The 17,094-nt window shown below is 45.1% G+C and overlaps 1 protein-coding gene across 1 annotated transcript in view; it reads right to left on the bottom strand.

Moving 5' to 3' along the window:
• Positions 1–3,883: 3,883 nt before the first annotated feature.
• Positions 3,884–17,094, bottom strand: part of sdc2 (syndecan 2) — a 69,621-nt gene continuing 56,410 nt past the window's right edge. The window contains exons 2-5 of the mRNA XM_083774923.1: positions 14,093–14,207; positions 11,826–12,001; positions 9,956–10,085; positions 3,884–6,629 (exon numbers count right to left, since the gene is read on the bottom strand). Coding sequence (XP_083631049.1) covers positions 6,466–6,629; positions 9,956–10,085; positions 11,826–12,001; positions 14,093–14,207 — 585 coding nt within the window. The 3' untranslated portion in view covers positions 3,884–6,465. The remainder of the gene's footprint in view (positions 6,630–9,955; positions 10,086–11,825; positions 12,002–14,092; positions 14,208–17,094) is intronic.

The raw sequence follows: 17,094 nt of genomic DNA on the forward strand, positions 1-17,094 counted from the left end.
TGATATTTAGCGTGGTGACTTCTCCTTGCACCAGCCATCCAAATACACTTTCCAGTGCAACTAGTCCTTCATTCAGTCTCTCCATTTTTCCTGTGACCATTTTCCAATATTGGTCTCCGCCAATTAGGTCTCCTAATTCCACTGCATCCATCCCTAGGCTATGATGGGTACATCTGCTATGGGCATTCCTTTTGCTTCCAAGTCCCTCGATCCTTATCTTTCCGTTTGGCGCTTTAATCATAGAAGAGCTCTATAGAAAAAGCCTAACCTATTTCTTTTTCCAGACAGTCTATTGTATGTGCCATTTCGAATTCGAATATGCCAATGACGGTATATTATATTAATTCAATATATGTTTAGATGATGTCCATGTTTCAACCATAATGGTTTAACCCATTCTGAACGAGCACCCATTTTGGTGTTGGCATCATGTTATGCTTTAGCTATTGAAAAATAGCAGATCTACAAGCTCGTATCGCGCCACCGAGTGGCGCGATACGAGCTTGTAGGTCTGCTATTTTTTTTTAATCGAAGAACGACTGACATTTCTAGAATCTGATCTCAGGTCAGAATGGGTTGATCAGACCAGTGTGTGTCCAGCGGAAACCTCGTGTGAATCTGATCTCAGGTCAGAATGGGTTAAAGCAGTGATTTCCAAAGTGGGGTCCGGGACTGCAGCGGTCCTTGGGGAGGGACAGGGGGTCTGCCAGCAGAATCACTTTAACCATTGTAATCATCTTATTACAAGATCACAACGTGTCACATATTGCGTTGGGCTTGTAGATCGGTTATATATGTATTTATTTAGCTGTGATTGATTGATTTAAGTATTTATTAACAGTTCACAGAATTACAGTAGGCCTACATTTCAAGCACAACTCCATACAAAAACTGTATAAACTCATAAAGCATTACACTTGTTTACAATAGGGTCCACCATTTTCAATGCATCAAAACATTTAAGAGACGTACAGTAGAAAATACAAATATATACTTCTATATAGCCAAGAACAGGAAATCATCATTATAGCCCTGCAGCGATACTAATATCACAGATGAAGTAAAAGTACGGAAAAAAAGTACGGAAAAGGGTGAAGGTTACATTTTCTTATTTACATGAACACGGGGAGCATACTTTGGTCCGACATAATTATCATTGGTTCGAAGGAGATAGGGGATAGGTTAACCCATGAACACAACGCTTTTGTGTGGTTTTCATGAGTTTGTGGAAGACCAAAATGCATTGACATGCCATGTGCTTCTAACCAACTGAGCATTCTGCCCTCTTTTAGGGGGATTCGTACTGAGCATTCTGCCCTCTTCTAGGGGGATTCGTACTGAGCATTCTGCCCTCTCCTAGGGGGATTCATACTGAGCATTCTGCCCTCTCCTAGGGGGATTCGTACTGCGCATTCTGCCCTCTTCTAGGGGGATTCGTACTGAGCATTCTGCCCTCTCCTAGGGGGATTCGTACTGAGCATTCTGCCCTCTTCTAGGGGGATTCGTACTGAGCATTCTGCCCTCTCCTAGGGGGATTCGTACTGAGCATTCTGCCCTCTTCTAGGGGGATTCGTACTGCGCATTCTGCCCTCTTCTAGGGGTATTCGTACTGAGCATTCTGCCCTCTTCTAGGGGGATTCGTACTGAGCATTCTGCCCTCTTCTAGGGGGATTCGTACTGAGCATTCTGCCCTCTTCTAGGGGGATTCGTACTGAGCATTCTGCCCTCTTCTAGGGGGATTCGTACTGAGAATTCTGCCCTCTTCTAGGGGGATTCGTACTGCGCATTCTGCCCTCTTCTAGGGGGATTTGTACTGAGCATTCTGCCCTAGGGGGATTCGTACTGAGCATTCTGCCCTCTTCTAGGGGGATTCGTACTGAGCATTCTGCCCTCTCCACGGGGATTCGTACTGAGCATTCTGCCCTCTTCTAGGGGGATTCGTACTGAGCATTCTGCCCTCTTCTAGGGGGATTCATACTGAGCATTCTGCCCTCTTCTAGGGGGATTCGTACTGAGCATTCTGCCCTCTTCTAGGGGGATTCGTACTGAGCATTCTGCCCTCTTCTAGGGGGATTCGTACTGAGCATTCTGCCCTCTTCTAGGGGGATTCATACTGAGCATTCTGCCCTCTCCTAGGGGGATTCGTACTGAGCATTCTGCCCTCTTCTAGGGGGATTCATACTGAGCATTCTGCCCTCTTCTAGGGGGATTCATACTGAGCATTCTGCCCTCTCCTAGGGGGATTCGTACTGAGCATTCTGCCCTCTTCTAGGGGGATTCGTACTGAGCATTCTGCCCTCTTCTAGGGGGATTCATACTGAGCATTCTGCCCTCTTCTAGGGGGATTCATACTGAGCATTCTGCCCTCTCCTAGGGGGATTCGTACTGAGCATTCTGCCCTCTTCTAGGGGGATTCGTACTGAGCATTCTGCCCTCTTCTAGGGGGATTCATACTGAGCATTCTGCCCTCTCCTAGGGGGATTCGTACTGAGCATTCTGCCCTCTTCTAGGGGGATTCGTACTGAGCATTCTGCCCTCTTCTAGGGGGATTCGTACTGAGCATTCTGCCCACTTCTAGGGGGATTCGTACTGAGCATTCTGCCCTCTTCTAAGGGGATTCGTACTGAGCATTCTGCCCTCTTCTAGGGGGATTCATACTGAGCATTCTGCCCTCTTCTAGGGGGATTCGTACTGAGCATTCTGCCCTCTTCTAGGGGGATTCGTACTGAGCATTCTGCCCTCTTCTAGGGGGATTCGTACTGAGCATTCTGCCCTCTTCTAGGGGGATTCGTACTGAGCATTCTGCCCTCTTCTAGGCTCTTCTAGGGGGATTCGTACTGAGCATTCTGCCCTCTTCTAGGGGGATTCGTACTGAGCATTCTGCCCTCTTCTAGGGGGATTCGTACTGAGCATTCTGCCCTCTCCTAGGGGGATTCGTACTGAGCATTCTGCCCTCTTCTAGGGGGATTCGTACTGAGCATTCTGCCCTCTTCTAGGGGGATTCGTACTGAGCATTCTGCCCTCTCCTAGGGGGATTCGTACTGAGCATTCTGCCCTCTTCTAGGGGGATTCGTACTGAGCATTCTGCCCTCTCCTAGGGGGATTCGTACTGAGCATTCTGCCCTAGGGGGATTCGTACTGCGCATTCTGCCCTAGGGGGATTCGTACTGAGCATTCTGCCCTCTTCTAGGGGGATTCGTACTGAGCATTCTGCCCTAGGGGGATTCGTACTGAGCATTCTGCCCTAGGGGGATTCATACTGAGCATTCTGCCCTCTTCTAGGGGGATTCGTACTGAGCATTCTGCCCTCTTCTAGGGGGATTCGTACTGAGCATTCTGCCCTCTTCTAGGGGGATTCGTACTGAGCATTCTGCCCTCTTCTAGGGGGATTCGTACTGAGCATTCTGCCCTCTTCTAGGCTCTTCTAGGGGGATTCGTAGATGGTTGTGTCCTCACTGCCACTTTCTCATTGCCACCACGCTGAGGCGTGCAACTTGAGGTTTATAGCGACCCTCAAATCCTGCACCAAATTAATCCCCATCGTTGCTGTGCTAATCTCCTCCTGTAACTGGGTCAGATTAGCACGCTAAAATGATATGATGGGACCCATAAGTACATGAAGATTTCTAATCTCTACTACACTGATAATCCCCTATGTCAATCCTCAACCATGGGTCAACCAGAACATAATAGTTTACAGTATTGGACGGAAACATGTGCAATATAGTAGGCACACACACACACACACACGCACACACGCACACACACACACACACACACACACACACTTAATCCAAACAGTAGTGTAGTAAATCGTGATATTAATAGACAATAATGTTCATAATTAAATGAGTGATGCACAACAAGAGGAGACGAGGAGATGGATATTAGGCCACAATGTTTATTCAGTAGTGTTGTTTCAACTTATAGGTACAATACTGTCAGCTTTTGTAAGACTAAAAAAAAGTTACCATTACAGTCATCCGTGCTTACAGAATGCCAGTCAAGTCGTTTTCCACCCCTCCTCGTGTACGCACCCGTCTCACACTCGCCTAGTGAGTACATCTCCAAATGGTAGGCACTTTGAAGGTTTAAAACATTTGTGAATATACATTTTTATATATATAATATATCTTTTCATATACTAATAAGCAATTGGACTCAATGGCCATGTCTCTAATAGACATAAAAAGAAAAAAAAAAAGAGAAAGAAAAAAAAAGAAGATGATATTCAGGAAAAAGAGATCAAGGAAAGAATGAACCCATAAGAGCAAATATGTAGCTGGGGTGGGTCGTATGGGGTGGGGACTGTATGAGGCGATGGAGGTGGTGGCTACTGTAAGAATATACAGTACAGTACAGAATGAGGCGATGGTGGGAATGGAAATATTGTAAGTCTTTGGGTTTTTGCTCCTGTAGTTCAGTACTTAGTTCATACAATGACAGGATATGGGGATGAGAGAGAGAGAGAGAGAGAGAGAGAGGAGTGGGTTGCGAGCAGAGGGTGAAGAGGAGAAGAAGAAGTTGGCGTGGAAGAGAATGGCCTTGTGAGGGTCGTGTTACGAGTTTAGATGACGATAGCATCTATACCTACTTTACATTACTGTACATTTGAACAAAAAAAAAGGCAACTTCACAACCTGCCGATATTTACGCGTTTCTATTCTTAGCAAGGTCACGTAGAATCAACGTACGTTAAAACAAGAGGGTGGTGACCAACAACAGACGGCAGGTCCTAATGTGACATCAAAGCTTTCGTCTGCTGGCCATTCCGTGCCCCTCTGTTCGTTTGTTTCTATCTGGGATGCAGAATGGCACGTGCCAAGCCAACCCCATGTCTCCTGTGAACACCTGGCCATCGACATGTGTGCTATCGCCGGGCTTCTTCTTAAAGACACGGCGGGGCGTAGCAACGGGTCACCTGCAAAGCTGCAGGGCCAAGTATCACATACTGGCCTGACGCTCCTTTGAATGAAATGTGCCGACCACAAACATGTTCAACCGAAAACCCCTCAGCAGACCCGCAAAAAATGTCTCCCGAGAGTGACCATTTTCAACGGCTACCACTAATTGACAGGGACAGCCTGGCGACAGCCTTATTGTTTATCTATTAAACACGTCGCCAGTCGAGCATCGCGGCGTGGCGTGCCACAGAGGTATGTGCTCAGCTGGCCTCCAATGAAAGGGTTTCTTGGCCAAAAGCATCAGCACAGGAACTCAGACAATAACACCAGTCTCTAGGGGCTGGATGGCTTTGCTCGCAAGCCGACGGCTTGGGTGGCTCCACATGGCTGAGTGCGAAAAAGGGGAGGGGGCCGACAACTCTCAACGGGCCGGGCTCCAATCTGATTACAAAAAAAATGAGAGGGGGAAGAGAGGGAGAAAGATGGGGCAGAATGCAGCTTGGTGGTAGAAGGGTGTGCAGAGGCAGTCAGAGAAAACTAAGCTATGGGCCAAAAACAAGTTAACCTCACAAACGCTATACACCCAGAGCTGCATGGTACCGGCGGGGAAGCAATGCAGTGTGGATGTGCAATACAACATCGAATGCAATTAAATAGAAAAACAACAAAAAAATGGCTGCAAGACACAGAGCCAAAGCCGAAGTCTTTTGCGATTTTCTTTCGAGCCCTGACACAGCTTAGCTTTTTAAGACCGATTCCTGGGTATATGCATAATATGCTGCCGTAAAGAAATGCTGTTTTATGACCATGAGGTACACTGAAAAGAGAACAAACAAACATGAACGACGTGAGAATGCTCACCTTTCACTAAAAACTGGTGTGAGAGCAACAAAACAAAAGAAGAAATAAAATAAACATTGCAACCTGAAGGGAGGACATTTACATTGAACGTTATCAGCATTAATGTGAAGACAAAAGAGCTTCATCAAAACTACAAAGGCATTTTTTTTAAACATCAGAGAAAAAGATAAATTAATGAAATACACCTTTAGAGATCAACATCAGACATGCTAGGACAAAAAAAAAGAAGAAAAAAGAAAGTAGGATTGATACAGAATAATTATATTCAATTATTTCCACTTTTAAATTTTTTCTTTACAAATAACATACTGCTACAGTTAAAAGGTAGTCAGCGACTAAGAAACGCTCCTTTGACAGAAGACAGATATGACCGGTTTCTTCAACATTACAGATCCTGTTTGTTTTTTGTTTTTCAGCCGTTTCAAATAATACACAAAATGTTTAAATACACAGATTTGCCATAAAATAAGCAATGCTTGGCTTTCATAAAAAAGGAGAAAGAAAAGGTCTTAATTACAATACTCTATGCAAAAGCTTTCCTTTATGTTATTTTTCCTCAATCAACTTTATAACTTGTGTGACATTTGTTGTTTTTTTCTTTGTCGTATCTGAACAGGGTTTGTCGTTGTCGTGGACTGTCATTCGACGTATCACTTTTTGATTTGTCAATCTGGTGGGCGGCGAGAGGGGGGCGGGGCTTCTATGCATAAAACTCCTTGGTCGGGGCCTTCTGATAGGCCGCTCCGTTGGGTTTCCTCTCTCCCAGGTCGTAGCTGCCCTCGTCCTTCTTCCTCATGCGGTACACCAGGAGGAGGATGAGGAAGATGGCAAACAGGAAGCCAATCACTCCGCCCGCGATCACAGCTGAGGAGGAGGGCAGGATGAAGGTGAAGAGGTTTAGAAAGAGAGAGAGAAGGGAGAGAGAGAGAGAGAGAGAGAGAGAGAGAGAGAGGTTATAATGTCTGCAGAGGACATGGCGTATAATAAACCAACAGCAAAGTAACATCGAGGGAACCCCTAAATGAAATCCAGCCAGCTCATATTATAAAATCTGGCTTGCTCATAATGGCCCCCCAAAGGCATCTCTGTTTTCTCCTGCCTAATTCTCTACATGGGCTTACATCAATTTCCTCCAAATTAGGCCTGTTATGAGAGGTGCTCCATGGCTTACTGATCTGTTTAGAGTCTCTCATTGCACAACAACCTGCCCTCTGCCCCACTTTAGGTTGAGTGGCCCCATAGGTACAGAACCTGGCATCGGTCCAATGCTAACCTCCAGGTACCAGCAGCCAGCATTGACTACATAATGCTACTGTAGTGTAGACGGAACGACAATAACATTCTAAATGATCAGTTTGGAGCTACAGAAGGTCATCTTATTCCCATTGACATCCAATAATCGAGTTAAGTTAGGCTAACCTCACTATTCAAAATACCTTCAAACTAGACTAGACACAAAACAAAGGTAATGGGTATCCATGAGTTTATATCATATTAGTGTGCCCATAAAAAAACAGCTATTTTCAGGACAAGGGCGTTTGCCAAAAGAGAAATCAAGATTGCAAAATGGATCCCATATCATGGGATGACAGCCAATCTCAAGAATACACTGTTAAAATGATTTAATGCTCTTTTTTATTGGAAGAAGAAGAAGACAACGTGTTTTGACACGTTGTCTTTGTCAAAACCTTGAGTTTATCCATGAGTGTGTCTAACTCCTGTTAGGTAAAGTTTTTTTGTATCCTGATGACTGCTTGGCACAAAACAAATTTCCGAAAGGACAAATGATCTATGGAAATTCAACCACATAAACCCTATACTATACTAGGCCCCCTCCTTTTCACCCTCTACAACACATTTCTACGACAAAATTGGACGATCTACTCGCTCCCAATGCAGCGATCTACTACAGTAGCTCACAATGCACCGTGTTGCGACACTTTGCAAGATTGAACATCTGCCTATTTTCACCAAATGTTCGCTTCTTACGACATGTCCAGAATACGGACATAATAGGGGTTATTTTGTCATGGACCAGTACACAGTAAAATCAGTGTTCATTTATCCATTTGTAACTCATGAAAAGTGTACAAATCTAACCAAATGGACAAATAAGTAGATGGGGAGGGATGTGAATGAGGTACGTTTCTACACTCAGGGTCTCATGATCCATAAGATTTACATTGCATAATCCTCTTGCATTCCATGTAAGCGACACAGTCTTGGCAGTGCAGAGACTAAAGCTGCCATAATTCAAAACAACTGACAAAAAGTTAGTGAATCTATCAGACCTTATTTTTGAGAGAGCTTCAATAAAAACTTAAAATAAAACAAAAAACTGGTTCCCAAGCCCTTATGCAAATCCAGTTAAGGCTTGTCAATTTTTCTCAATCCAACAGCAATAAACAAAAGGTTAAATCAAAGCATGTAGATGGGAGGGGGAGAGAGAAAGAGAGAGCTTTGGGATGAGTTCCCATCTACAGTACAATGATCTAGTGCTGTGTCCTGATTTGTCCCCGTTTATGCAGATAGCAAACGCCAGATGGGTATCATAACAAAGTGTGCGACGTGTGAGGGAGAATGCAGCAATTTGGAGAATGATCATTTCTTGCTTTTGAACAAAAGTGAGGAACACCCACAGCACCGTGAACCCTAGCAGGTTCCACAGACGCCTGTCGGATTAATTCAAACTAATTAGTGGAGAAGGTAGGACTCACGGACTAAGCTTCTAACACGGAATCTGTTCACAGCTAGAGATATACCGACACACTGTAAAGTGAGACATGGGAATTTGGGTCCATTATTTATTCAGCATTTGAGCCACGGACCACCATTTGATGAGATTTAGCCTGTCAGACCCAAAACACACACACACACACACACACACACACACACACACACACACACACACACACACACACACACACACACACACACACACACACACACACACACACACACACACACACACACACACACACACACACACACACACACACACACACACACACACACACACACACACACACACACACACACACACAATGCCTCTGGCAGTAAAAGTAAAACTACTGTAACATGTAACCAAATATGTGAAATAATTAAACAACCTCATCTGCAATACAAAGAGGCTCAATTGATTTGCAATTGTTTCGATTGTACCAACTCCAAAACCCAAAGCAGAACTTCACCTTTGCTGAGATAGACAGAATAAATAGACAGTTCTGCATGTCGGGCCGATAACTACCCACCACTGTGTTTTCTTCCACTTCTATGCAGGTGCTAAATGAAATGAAGAGCCTAAGACATCGCTGTGGGTTTGGCGCTCCTGTTGTGGGTGTGTCAGCAATATTCTGCCGACAATGTACGAATTTCACTAATGCATTAGCGCCTGCAGCCGTATCTAACCAGCAAATAAATATCACTTCCTTCTTCCCCTTTATTTGCACATACACACTGGCCAGGACTAGACTGGGTTGGAAAACGAAGGCAATAAAAGCCATATTTCTTGTGTGGTTGGGCTGTCTCTTTTCAATAGGCCCATCTCTTCAGTCCTTTGGGGAAAGGTAGAGTCAAGTACATTTGGACACAGAGCCTAGTCCTTCCATGTGCCAGAATGGTACCTCCCAGTCCCGGCAGAGTAGTTCAGGAGGAACGGATTGTGTGGCCCTGGTTTTTCCCTAATGGGACTTATCGAGGGTAGCTACTGGGACGTAAGTCGGGACTTGATCACTCCCGGCTGGGTCACCTGAGTGAGGGGTATGATGTTGCGAGACCCGAAACCCCGATGACCTTGGGATACATCACTGAGGATACGTCACAGGTGCATCCATTTATGTATGTATTTTGTTATAGTATGAATTAAACCTGTGCCAGGATGGCTGTTAGGGGTTATTAATGCGACACAACCTTAGTGAACTTGGGAATTGTCAGCTACCTGCCTATACCTCCTTTTAAACCACCTGTGCTAATGACACTGCTACAATATGTCAAACTTGCAAACCCGTCAATTGCACTGACGACAAACAAATCACAAATTTGGAATATTCTTTAAACATTTTAACGACACAAATCCTGTATATTTTTCCGTGGGGGTCCGCAACCGAATACATGTCAATTTGAGGGTCCTTGACATGAAGATGTTTCAGAACCTCCGGTATGGAGGGGCCATAGTTGCAGTAGGTACATACCAGCTAAAACTTCTGTTCTCTGGAAGAGGTTTTCAGAGCGGACTTCGATGGGCTCCTTGGGCGAGCCGGGGGCACTGGTGGTACTGGTCATCTGGTTCCTACGCACTTCCTCTGTAGCTGCTACCGGTGCCTGGGAGGGGAGGGGGGGGGGGGGGGGGGGGGCAGAGGAGTCAAGTCGAGGGAGAGGAAGGTGAGAATGAGAGATAGATGTGTAAATAGTGTGTGGAGGAAGCAGAATGAGAGAGTTTACATTTTCACATTGCAATCACAGTCACACTACCTGTTCAAAGAAGCTGGGTAGAGGAATACAGCATTAATTCAGCAGTAACTAATATTAATAGAATTCATAATTCTAAATGGCACCTGTCCAATTTCCACTGGCTCAGCTGGATGGTCTAGTTAGTAAGAAACACATCTAGGGACCTAAACTGGGGCCTACAGCCAGTCATTGGATGAGAACTAAATGGATCTATTCCAGACAAGTGTCCATGAGGCTAGCAGGGGAGGTAGAGGGATGACATGGAGCCCTGCCAGAGACCCAAGCCAATCAATGCAGGGGTAAAGAAAGAAAGCAAAGGATCTGAGCCATTTTATGGTTTGGCAAAGAGATGAGTGAAGGGAAAGAATCCAAATGAAACCAAACTATATTTTTTTTTAGGCCAAGGAAGTAGGAACAGAGGCAAAGAAGAAAAAATAAATCTTGGAAGGAGCTAAGTGTCTTCTGGCTTGGCTTAACGGGGGTGGAGATGTTGACTACAAATCCTAAACAGATGTAGCACACCAGCAGTCCGGTCCAGTAAGGAGTCCAGTGTAGGCTGATCTGTGATGGCTCCAGAATACGGAGATTATGACAGACCGAGGACATAATCCACTCGTAATGTGCGATGACATTAGCACTTGATCTTTATCCTGAGCACAAACCTCAGGCCTCTTGGTATTAGAGAGGGGATTTGATAATGTGCTGGGTCATCTCCCCCGAGCAGAGTCACGGATCGCTTTATGTTGCATAATCTCGTAATATTACAGAATGTTAGCAGGGAATATAGCCGTATAACCCTGGCACCGGCAGAGTAATCACTGCTTCGCCAGTCCAGGGTCTCAGTCAGAGGACATTTATTACGCCCCGTTCAGAGCTAAAAGCGTTGAAGCTAGAGTGTGAAGCTATATAAGCACGGAACTAAAAGCAATGATTGGGCGAGTCCGAGGTTATGAGTGATGACAGCCGTCACTCACGTGTCAGCATGTGTGACACGACTGTATGGACAGGTGCATGTTTTGAAATTTAAGCAGCTGTGGATGGGAAAGGAATCAGCACTAATGCAGATATGTACAGTATGTTTAGTCGTCTGGCTGTTGCTCTACCTCTGCTAGTTTACAGCTTGTATATTCGCTACATGCGAATTCATTTCTGTCCGTTGAAATGGTGATGCGTGTCTGTCCCCCACATGCTATTAACACATTAAGTGACACAATCATTGGGAATTAATCCATTCATTTGAGCCTTATGAGCCTTTTGCCAAGGGACGAAAACACTCCGGGGCATGAATATCATGCGATCGGCAGTCACTAAAGCTTGTTTGATTAGAATCGATATCTGGGATTTTATTCAGAGATAAATGGGTGGGAAGATTTCGGCTAACGGAGTCAATGAGTGGGGACTGGGGAACCATTATGCTGATGGACCAACGACTTCCGGTTTGTCGTTGCGCAACACAGACACTGATAGACAGTATATAGCCCGATCTCTAACCAACTGAATTTAATATAAAACATTAAAAGCTGAAGAACCTCCAATAAATCTGCAGCGGCATTACATGAACGTATTTACATGCACTTCTTTCTATCTTATGGCGCGTCCTCAGACAGTCACCTCTGTTCTGAGCGGTTTCCTGGGCGAGTCGTCCCTGGCTGTGTCTCTGATGGTGGCCGTTTCCACCTTAGGCGTGAAGTCTTTGGTGCTGTCCTGGGTGGGCTCTGCTGCTTTGGGCTCAATGTACAATACGCTGACCGTCACCGCTTCTTCCACCTCCATGTCCACTCCTTTACCTGGGGAGGAGTCACAAGGTCAACACTACATCACAGCATTATGACCTCCATGTCCACTCCTTTACCTGGGGAGGAGTCACAAGGTCAATACTACATCACAGCATTCTGACATTGTCAAGACGAGACACAGTTTGAAAGAAAGAATGTGATACCAAATGATTATGATCATGAGCCTGTCACAGACATGTGCAGAGCAAGTTCAGTCAGGAAACTCAGTGCAGTTGCTGCCGGCCGTTCATTGGGCCGCCTCAGCATCACTTTCTCATTCACATGATTCACTTCATCCAGTGAGATTTTTATCTCCTACCGTAACCTTTCAGTGCCGTTCTAGAGACTGTCTTGCCGCTCAGAGAGAAGCAACTCAATTTTGAGAGAGAGAGAGAGAGAGAGAGAACGCGTCTGTGTCCCCGCTAGACTAAATCTAAAGGACCTTGCAACGTGAAGCGAGGAGCACAACACAGGTCTCCTCCAGGTCTGTTGAAGAGGACCTGGATCAACACAGGTCTCCTCCAGGTCTGTTGAAGAGAGCCTGGATCAACACAGGTCTCCTCCAGGTCTGTTGAAGAGGGGCGCAACAACGCAAGCGTGAAGAAAAAGCTAAACAGAATCCAGGTCTGTTGAAGAGGGGCGCGACAACGCAAGCGTGAAGAAAAAGCTAAACAGAATCCAGGTCTGGTGAGTCGCGGGCGTGTGCATGTAGCGAGCAAATTAATTAATTTGTTGCGTTGTCACACAGCAACGTTTTATCGCTCCCCATTTGCAAGGCCCTTAAGACATCTCTCCTCACTGATCCAGTCTCCTGAAGCACAATCCTATGTACTTGCCTGCAGCAATGCATGGCAGGGTATTGTACTTGGTCCTGTCTGTGTGTGTGTGTGTGTGTGTGTGTGTGTGTGTGTGTGTGTGTGTGTGTGTGTGTGTGTGTGTGTGTGTGTGTGTGTGTGTGTGTGTGTGTGTGTGTGTGTGTGTGTGTGTGTGTGTGTTTGTGTGTGTGTTTGTGTTTGTTAGCAAGATGAGAACGGACAGGCAGATATTGCCCTGAACGGGTGATTAACCTTTGAGGGGAAAAGGTCAATGGTCGTGTTAACAACAATCAACATCAAGGTCAAAATAGAATAGACCGGCAGATTTGCCTGAAACCTGAAATCCTGAAATCTGAAATCCTTAACATTTTCAAAAATAGCAGTTGTACAAGCTCTGTACGAGCTTGTCGATTTGCTATTTGTTGAGAACCACTGACCTACATCCTAAGAGTTTTCTGAAAAACTTGCAATATATTATGTAGCTAAAATCGAATCTTGCAGCCAAGTTAAGTTAAGTGCTCTTTAAGAGCGGTTTTGAAGCAGAGTAAGGAGGATTCACACATTTTTATGACTGGCCAATCAACCAATCAATCAACCCTAGTAAAATGAGCATGGGTTAAATTAGTTGTAGGTGTAAGGGTAAATGGTAAATGGTGCATTTATATAGCGCCTTTATCCAACGCATTACATTCACCCATTCACACACCGATTGCGGCGGAAGCCATGCAAGGTACCAACCAGCACATCGGGAGCAATGTGGGGTTCAGTGTCTTGCCCAAGGACACTTCGACTATAGATATGGACTAGGAGCCAGGATTCGAACCGCCGACCCATGGATCATTGGACGACCTGCTCTACCTCTTGAGCCACAGTCGCCTGACCTGTGTGTTTTGGGATGTTTGGAGCCTTGTTTTGGCCTTTGCGGTGCTATGATGGTAACATGAGGTGCATGCGTAGTCGAAGTGACATTGGATGAGTGCTCCTGCTAGGGTCCTCAGTGTATTTCACCCCAGCTTCCTCATGCCCTCAATGATGTCCACAACCCACAACTTTATACACAGCCCTGGCTAGGCAACCCCGCCTACCACTTTTCTTGTGTTACGCATGTGTGCTGCTGGTATATGTGTGTGTCAGTGAGGCTCTATTAAGGCACTCTATGTATGGATTCATGTCTCGCCTGGATGAGTCCCAGAACAGAGGATATAGTCAATCATGGGATGAGCCGTCTCGGGTGCTGCGTGTACCTGCATGCGTGCGTGCATGCATGTGCGTCCGTGCATGGTCTTACCTGACCCAGACCCCGAGTTAAAATCATCATCATCTTCAGGGTAGAAACCTCCCGAGCCTGCGTCATCCAGGTACATGTCGTCAGCCTGCGAGGAGGGCTTGGCCGCTTCCACTATCTGCACAAACACAGAGACACAACAAACGCACGCACGTCAGCATCTCCTCTTTCAAAATACATACAGTAGTTTTTTTCTTAATCACTTATCAATAGTAGGCCTATTATTCCAGGGCAGCACAAGGTATCGAACAACCAACAACCAACCAACAAAAAAAAAAAATTTAATGGGCAAATAAAATAATGTTGCAGCAGGTAAAGAATATGCAAGATATATAAAAGTTTAAAAGTACACAACAACAACAATATCATCAACAACATAAGAATCACTCCAAAAAAGTGAACATAATAGTATTCTGCAGGTGGGGGGGGGGGGGGGGGGGGGGATTGCTAAATGTGAGCTTGTAGATCTGCTATTGTTGAATAAATACATAAAAATTGAAAGCTTTTCACATATTTAGCAAATTTGCCCAAAAATAGGGATTCCAGGGTTAATGTGGCTAACATAGGCTACAGTACAATAGTACATACATTATCCACATATCAGACTATAGGCATGCAGGTCTACTGTACATTTCCAAAAAGGAAATGCATCCTACTATAAATGTGCCACGTCTCTGCGTACGTGTGTGTACGGTTGTAATGCACGTAACTCGAGAACCGTTTGACCCACCGACTACACATTCGACATAAGCATTCCACACCCCCACAGGGAGTGCAGTGCCCGGTATCGAGTCGGTCGGACCCACGGTTCTCCAGAACCACCACAAAAGGCTCTGGTCAGGCTCTGCCAGTGGGCCTAATGAGGCCAACTCCTTTCGCCTGTGCAATTTCCAGCCTCTGCCTCAGTAGCCTCGGTCCCAGGCTTACTTATCTGAGAAAAGAAAAGCCTGGTCACAACCTAAGGCAGAGAAGCTATTGGCGGTTACTTGTATCCTCCGGAACAGCCGTCAAATGTATTTCCCCCGGATACGATATTTTCCCGACCAATCACAACACTTGTTTCATTCGCAGAGAATGTAAACTGATTTGTAAAGCATCAACGATTTCACTTCCGCTAAAATCCCGCAACTTCCGCTGATAGTCTTTTCAGCTTAGGTCAGGGTGCTGCCTCAGCCAATTGAGGCTCAACCAATCAGGCTCTGCCAGTGGGCCGAATTGATTGCCAAGTACACTTTTCAGTTTGCAGTCTTCACACACAGGCACATACACAGATCTCCATGTGGGACACCGGCTGACAGTTAAAACGGGTGCTGTGACAACGTATATCATTAGGTTCCCAAGTTGCATCGTTCCCAAGTAGGCCGGTGGCCGACTGCGACGGGCACGTACAGGTCTAGTGTAGTTAATTGAGTCTGACCAGAAGCGGCGATAAAACATGTGCTAAAACATGTCCCCACCGGTGATAAAAAACACGAATGACCAGAGGGATGGACCCCCTGTCCCCCCAGCTGCGACTTCGATAGGGATGGATAACGTCTCTACACGCTACCACCAATCCACCAATCGGAAATTTCATTCAGACACCAGTACATCACAAAACTATTACTTCCTTGGTTGGCCAAGATAATAGCCTCATTTCTCATTTATATACGCTCATGGGTGGTGGTTCAAATCTCTATTCCACTGCATTAAGTAGATTCAGCATTCATCTGAATGAATTATTACTGTTTAGCTTTGGTTCCCAACTGAGAATCAATGATGCCGTCATTCACCATGGTTGTCTGTCTGGTTGTCTGTCTAAAGCCCAAACCACACCAAAGGGTCGGGTCGGGACAAAACGTTTTTTAAGGTCAATCACACCAATGTAACTCCTTGCAACTCAATGAGTTGCATTGGTGTGGTTTACCTTTAAAAAAAATCCGACTATGAAGCTAAATCCCATTGTTCTGCAAAAGAATACCATACATATTCTGTGCATTTAGCTTGCCGCCACAAATGCGGAAATGTCCTCGTGATGACATTAAATGCGTATTTTGATGCACAGTGTAATTAAAAGTATTCCACAGTGCACTCACTGTATGACGTCTAAAAGCACCAGTCAATGTGACTGGTTAAATGTCATGATGTGATGCTCTGTGACCAGCTGTTTTCGAGAAAGTTTTTAAGCAGTGACATAATACAGACAAAATACGGACACCAGACTAGTCTGAAAGGGGTTCATTTGACTGTACTTTCACCAGTTAATCCAATAAGAGAATGTACTGTACAACAATGTTGCTCTCTCCTTGCCTACACTACAGTATAGACAGTACTAGAATTCTGTGCTTAATCTAATCTAACTTCTGGTATAGGGGTCCCTGTATGGCACCAAATCATTTCAAGTGCTACAGCACTTATACCGTAGCACTTGCCCTAGCCTTGACGACCTTACAGGCATAATATGCAAATTAAGGCTCAATTTATGTACTTTAGATAGCATTTTATGTAGACATAGCACTCTATAGTATATACGCATACTGTAGTTTCATAGATATTCCACTGTTAGGTTCTTATCTTACGTATGATTCATGATGACTATTGTTTTATGTATATGATGTATTACCAATGTGTTTTTGTTCTTGCTTACTGTAAATCCCTCTGGATTAAGAGTGTCTGCTAAATGCCTAGATTGTATCAATTTGGGGGGGCAATGGGGAAAATGTTTGAGAATCACTGGCCTAAAAGATGACCTAAAAGATCATCAACGGACCACCCTTGTGTTCCTTCCTCCTCTGACTCAGACCTGTAAGAGTTTCCCTCCAAACAGATGTCACTGTTTTTATGATCCTAATGGTGCGTGGCCACCACAGTCCACTGTCCAATCACAACAGCCCGTCCTCCTCAGCACCGTTGTCCGGGCGACAGGCCGGAGTAATGTGAATGTTTGTGTTCCGGCTAAATGGAGTGATTGGTTGAGGGGGGGAAAAGAAGGCCAGTTTAACAGAGCCCGTTTGTTTAAAAAGTTA

The sequence above is a fragment of the Protomyctophum parallelum genome (genome assembly GCF_964188405.1).
Source record: "Protomyctophum parallelum genome assembly, chromosome: 1".
Classification (NCBI taxonomy): Eukaryota; Metazoa; Chordata; class Actinopteri; order Myctophiformes; family Myctophidae; genus Protomyctophum; species Protomyctophum parallelum.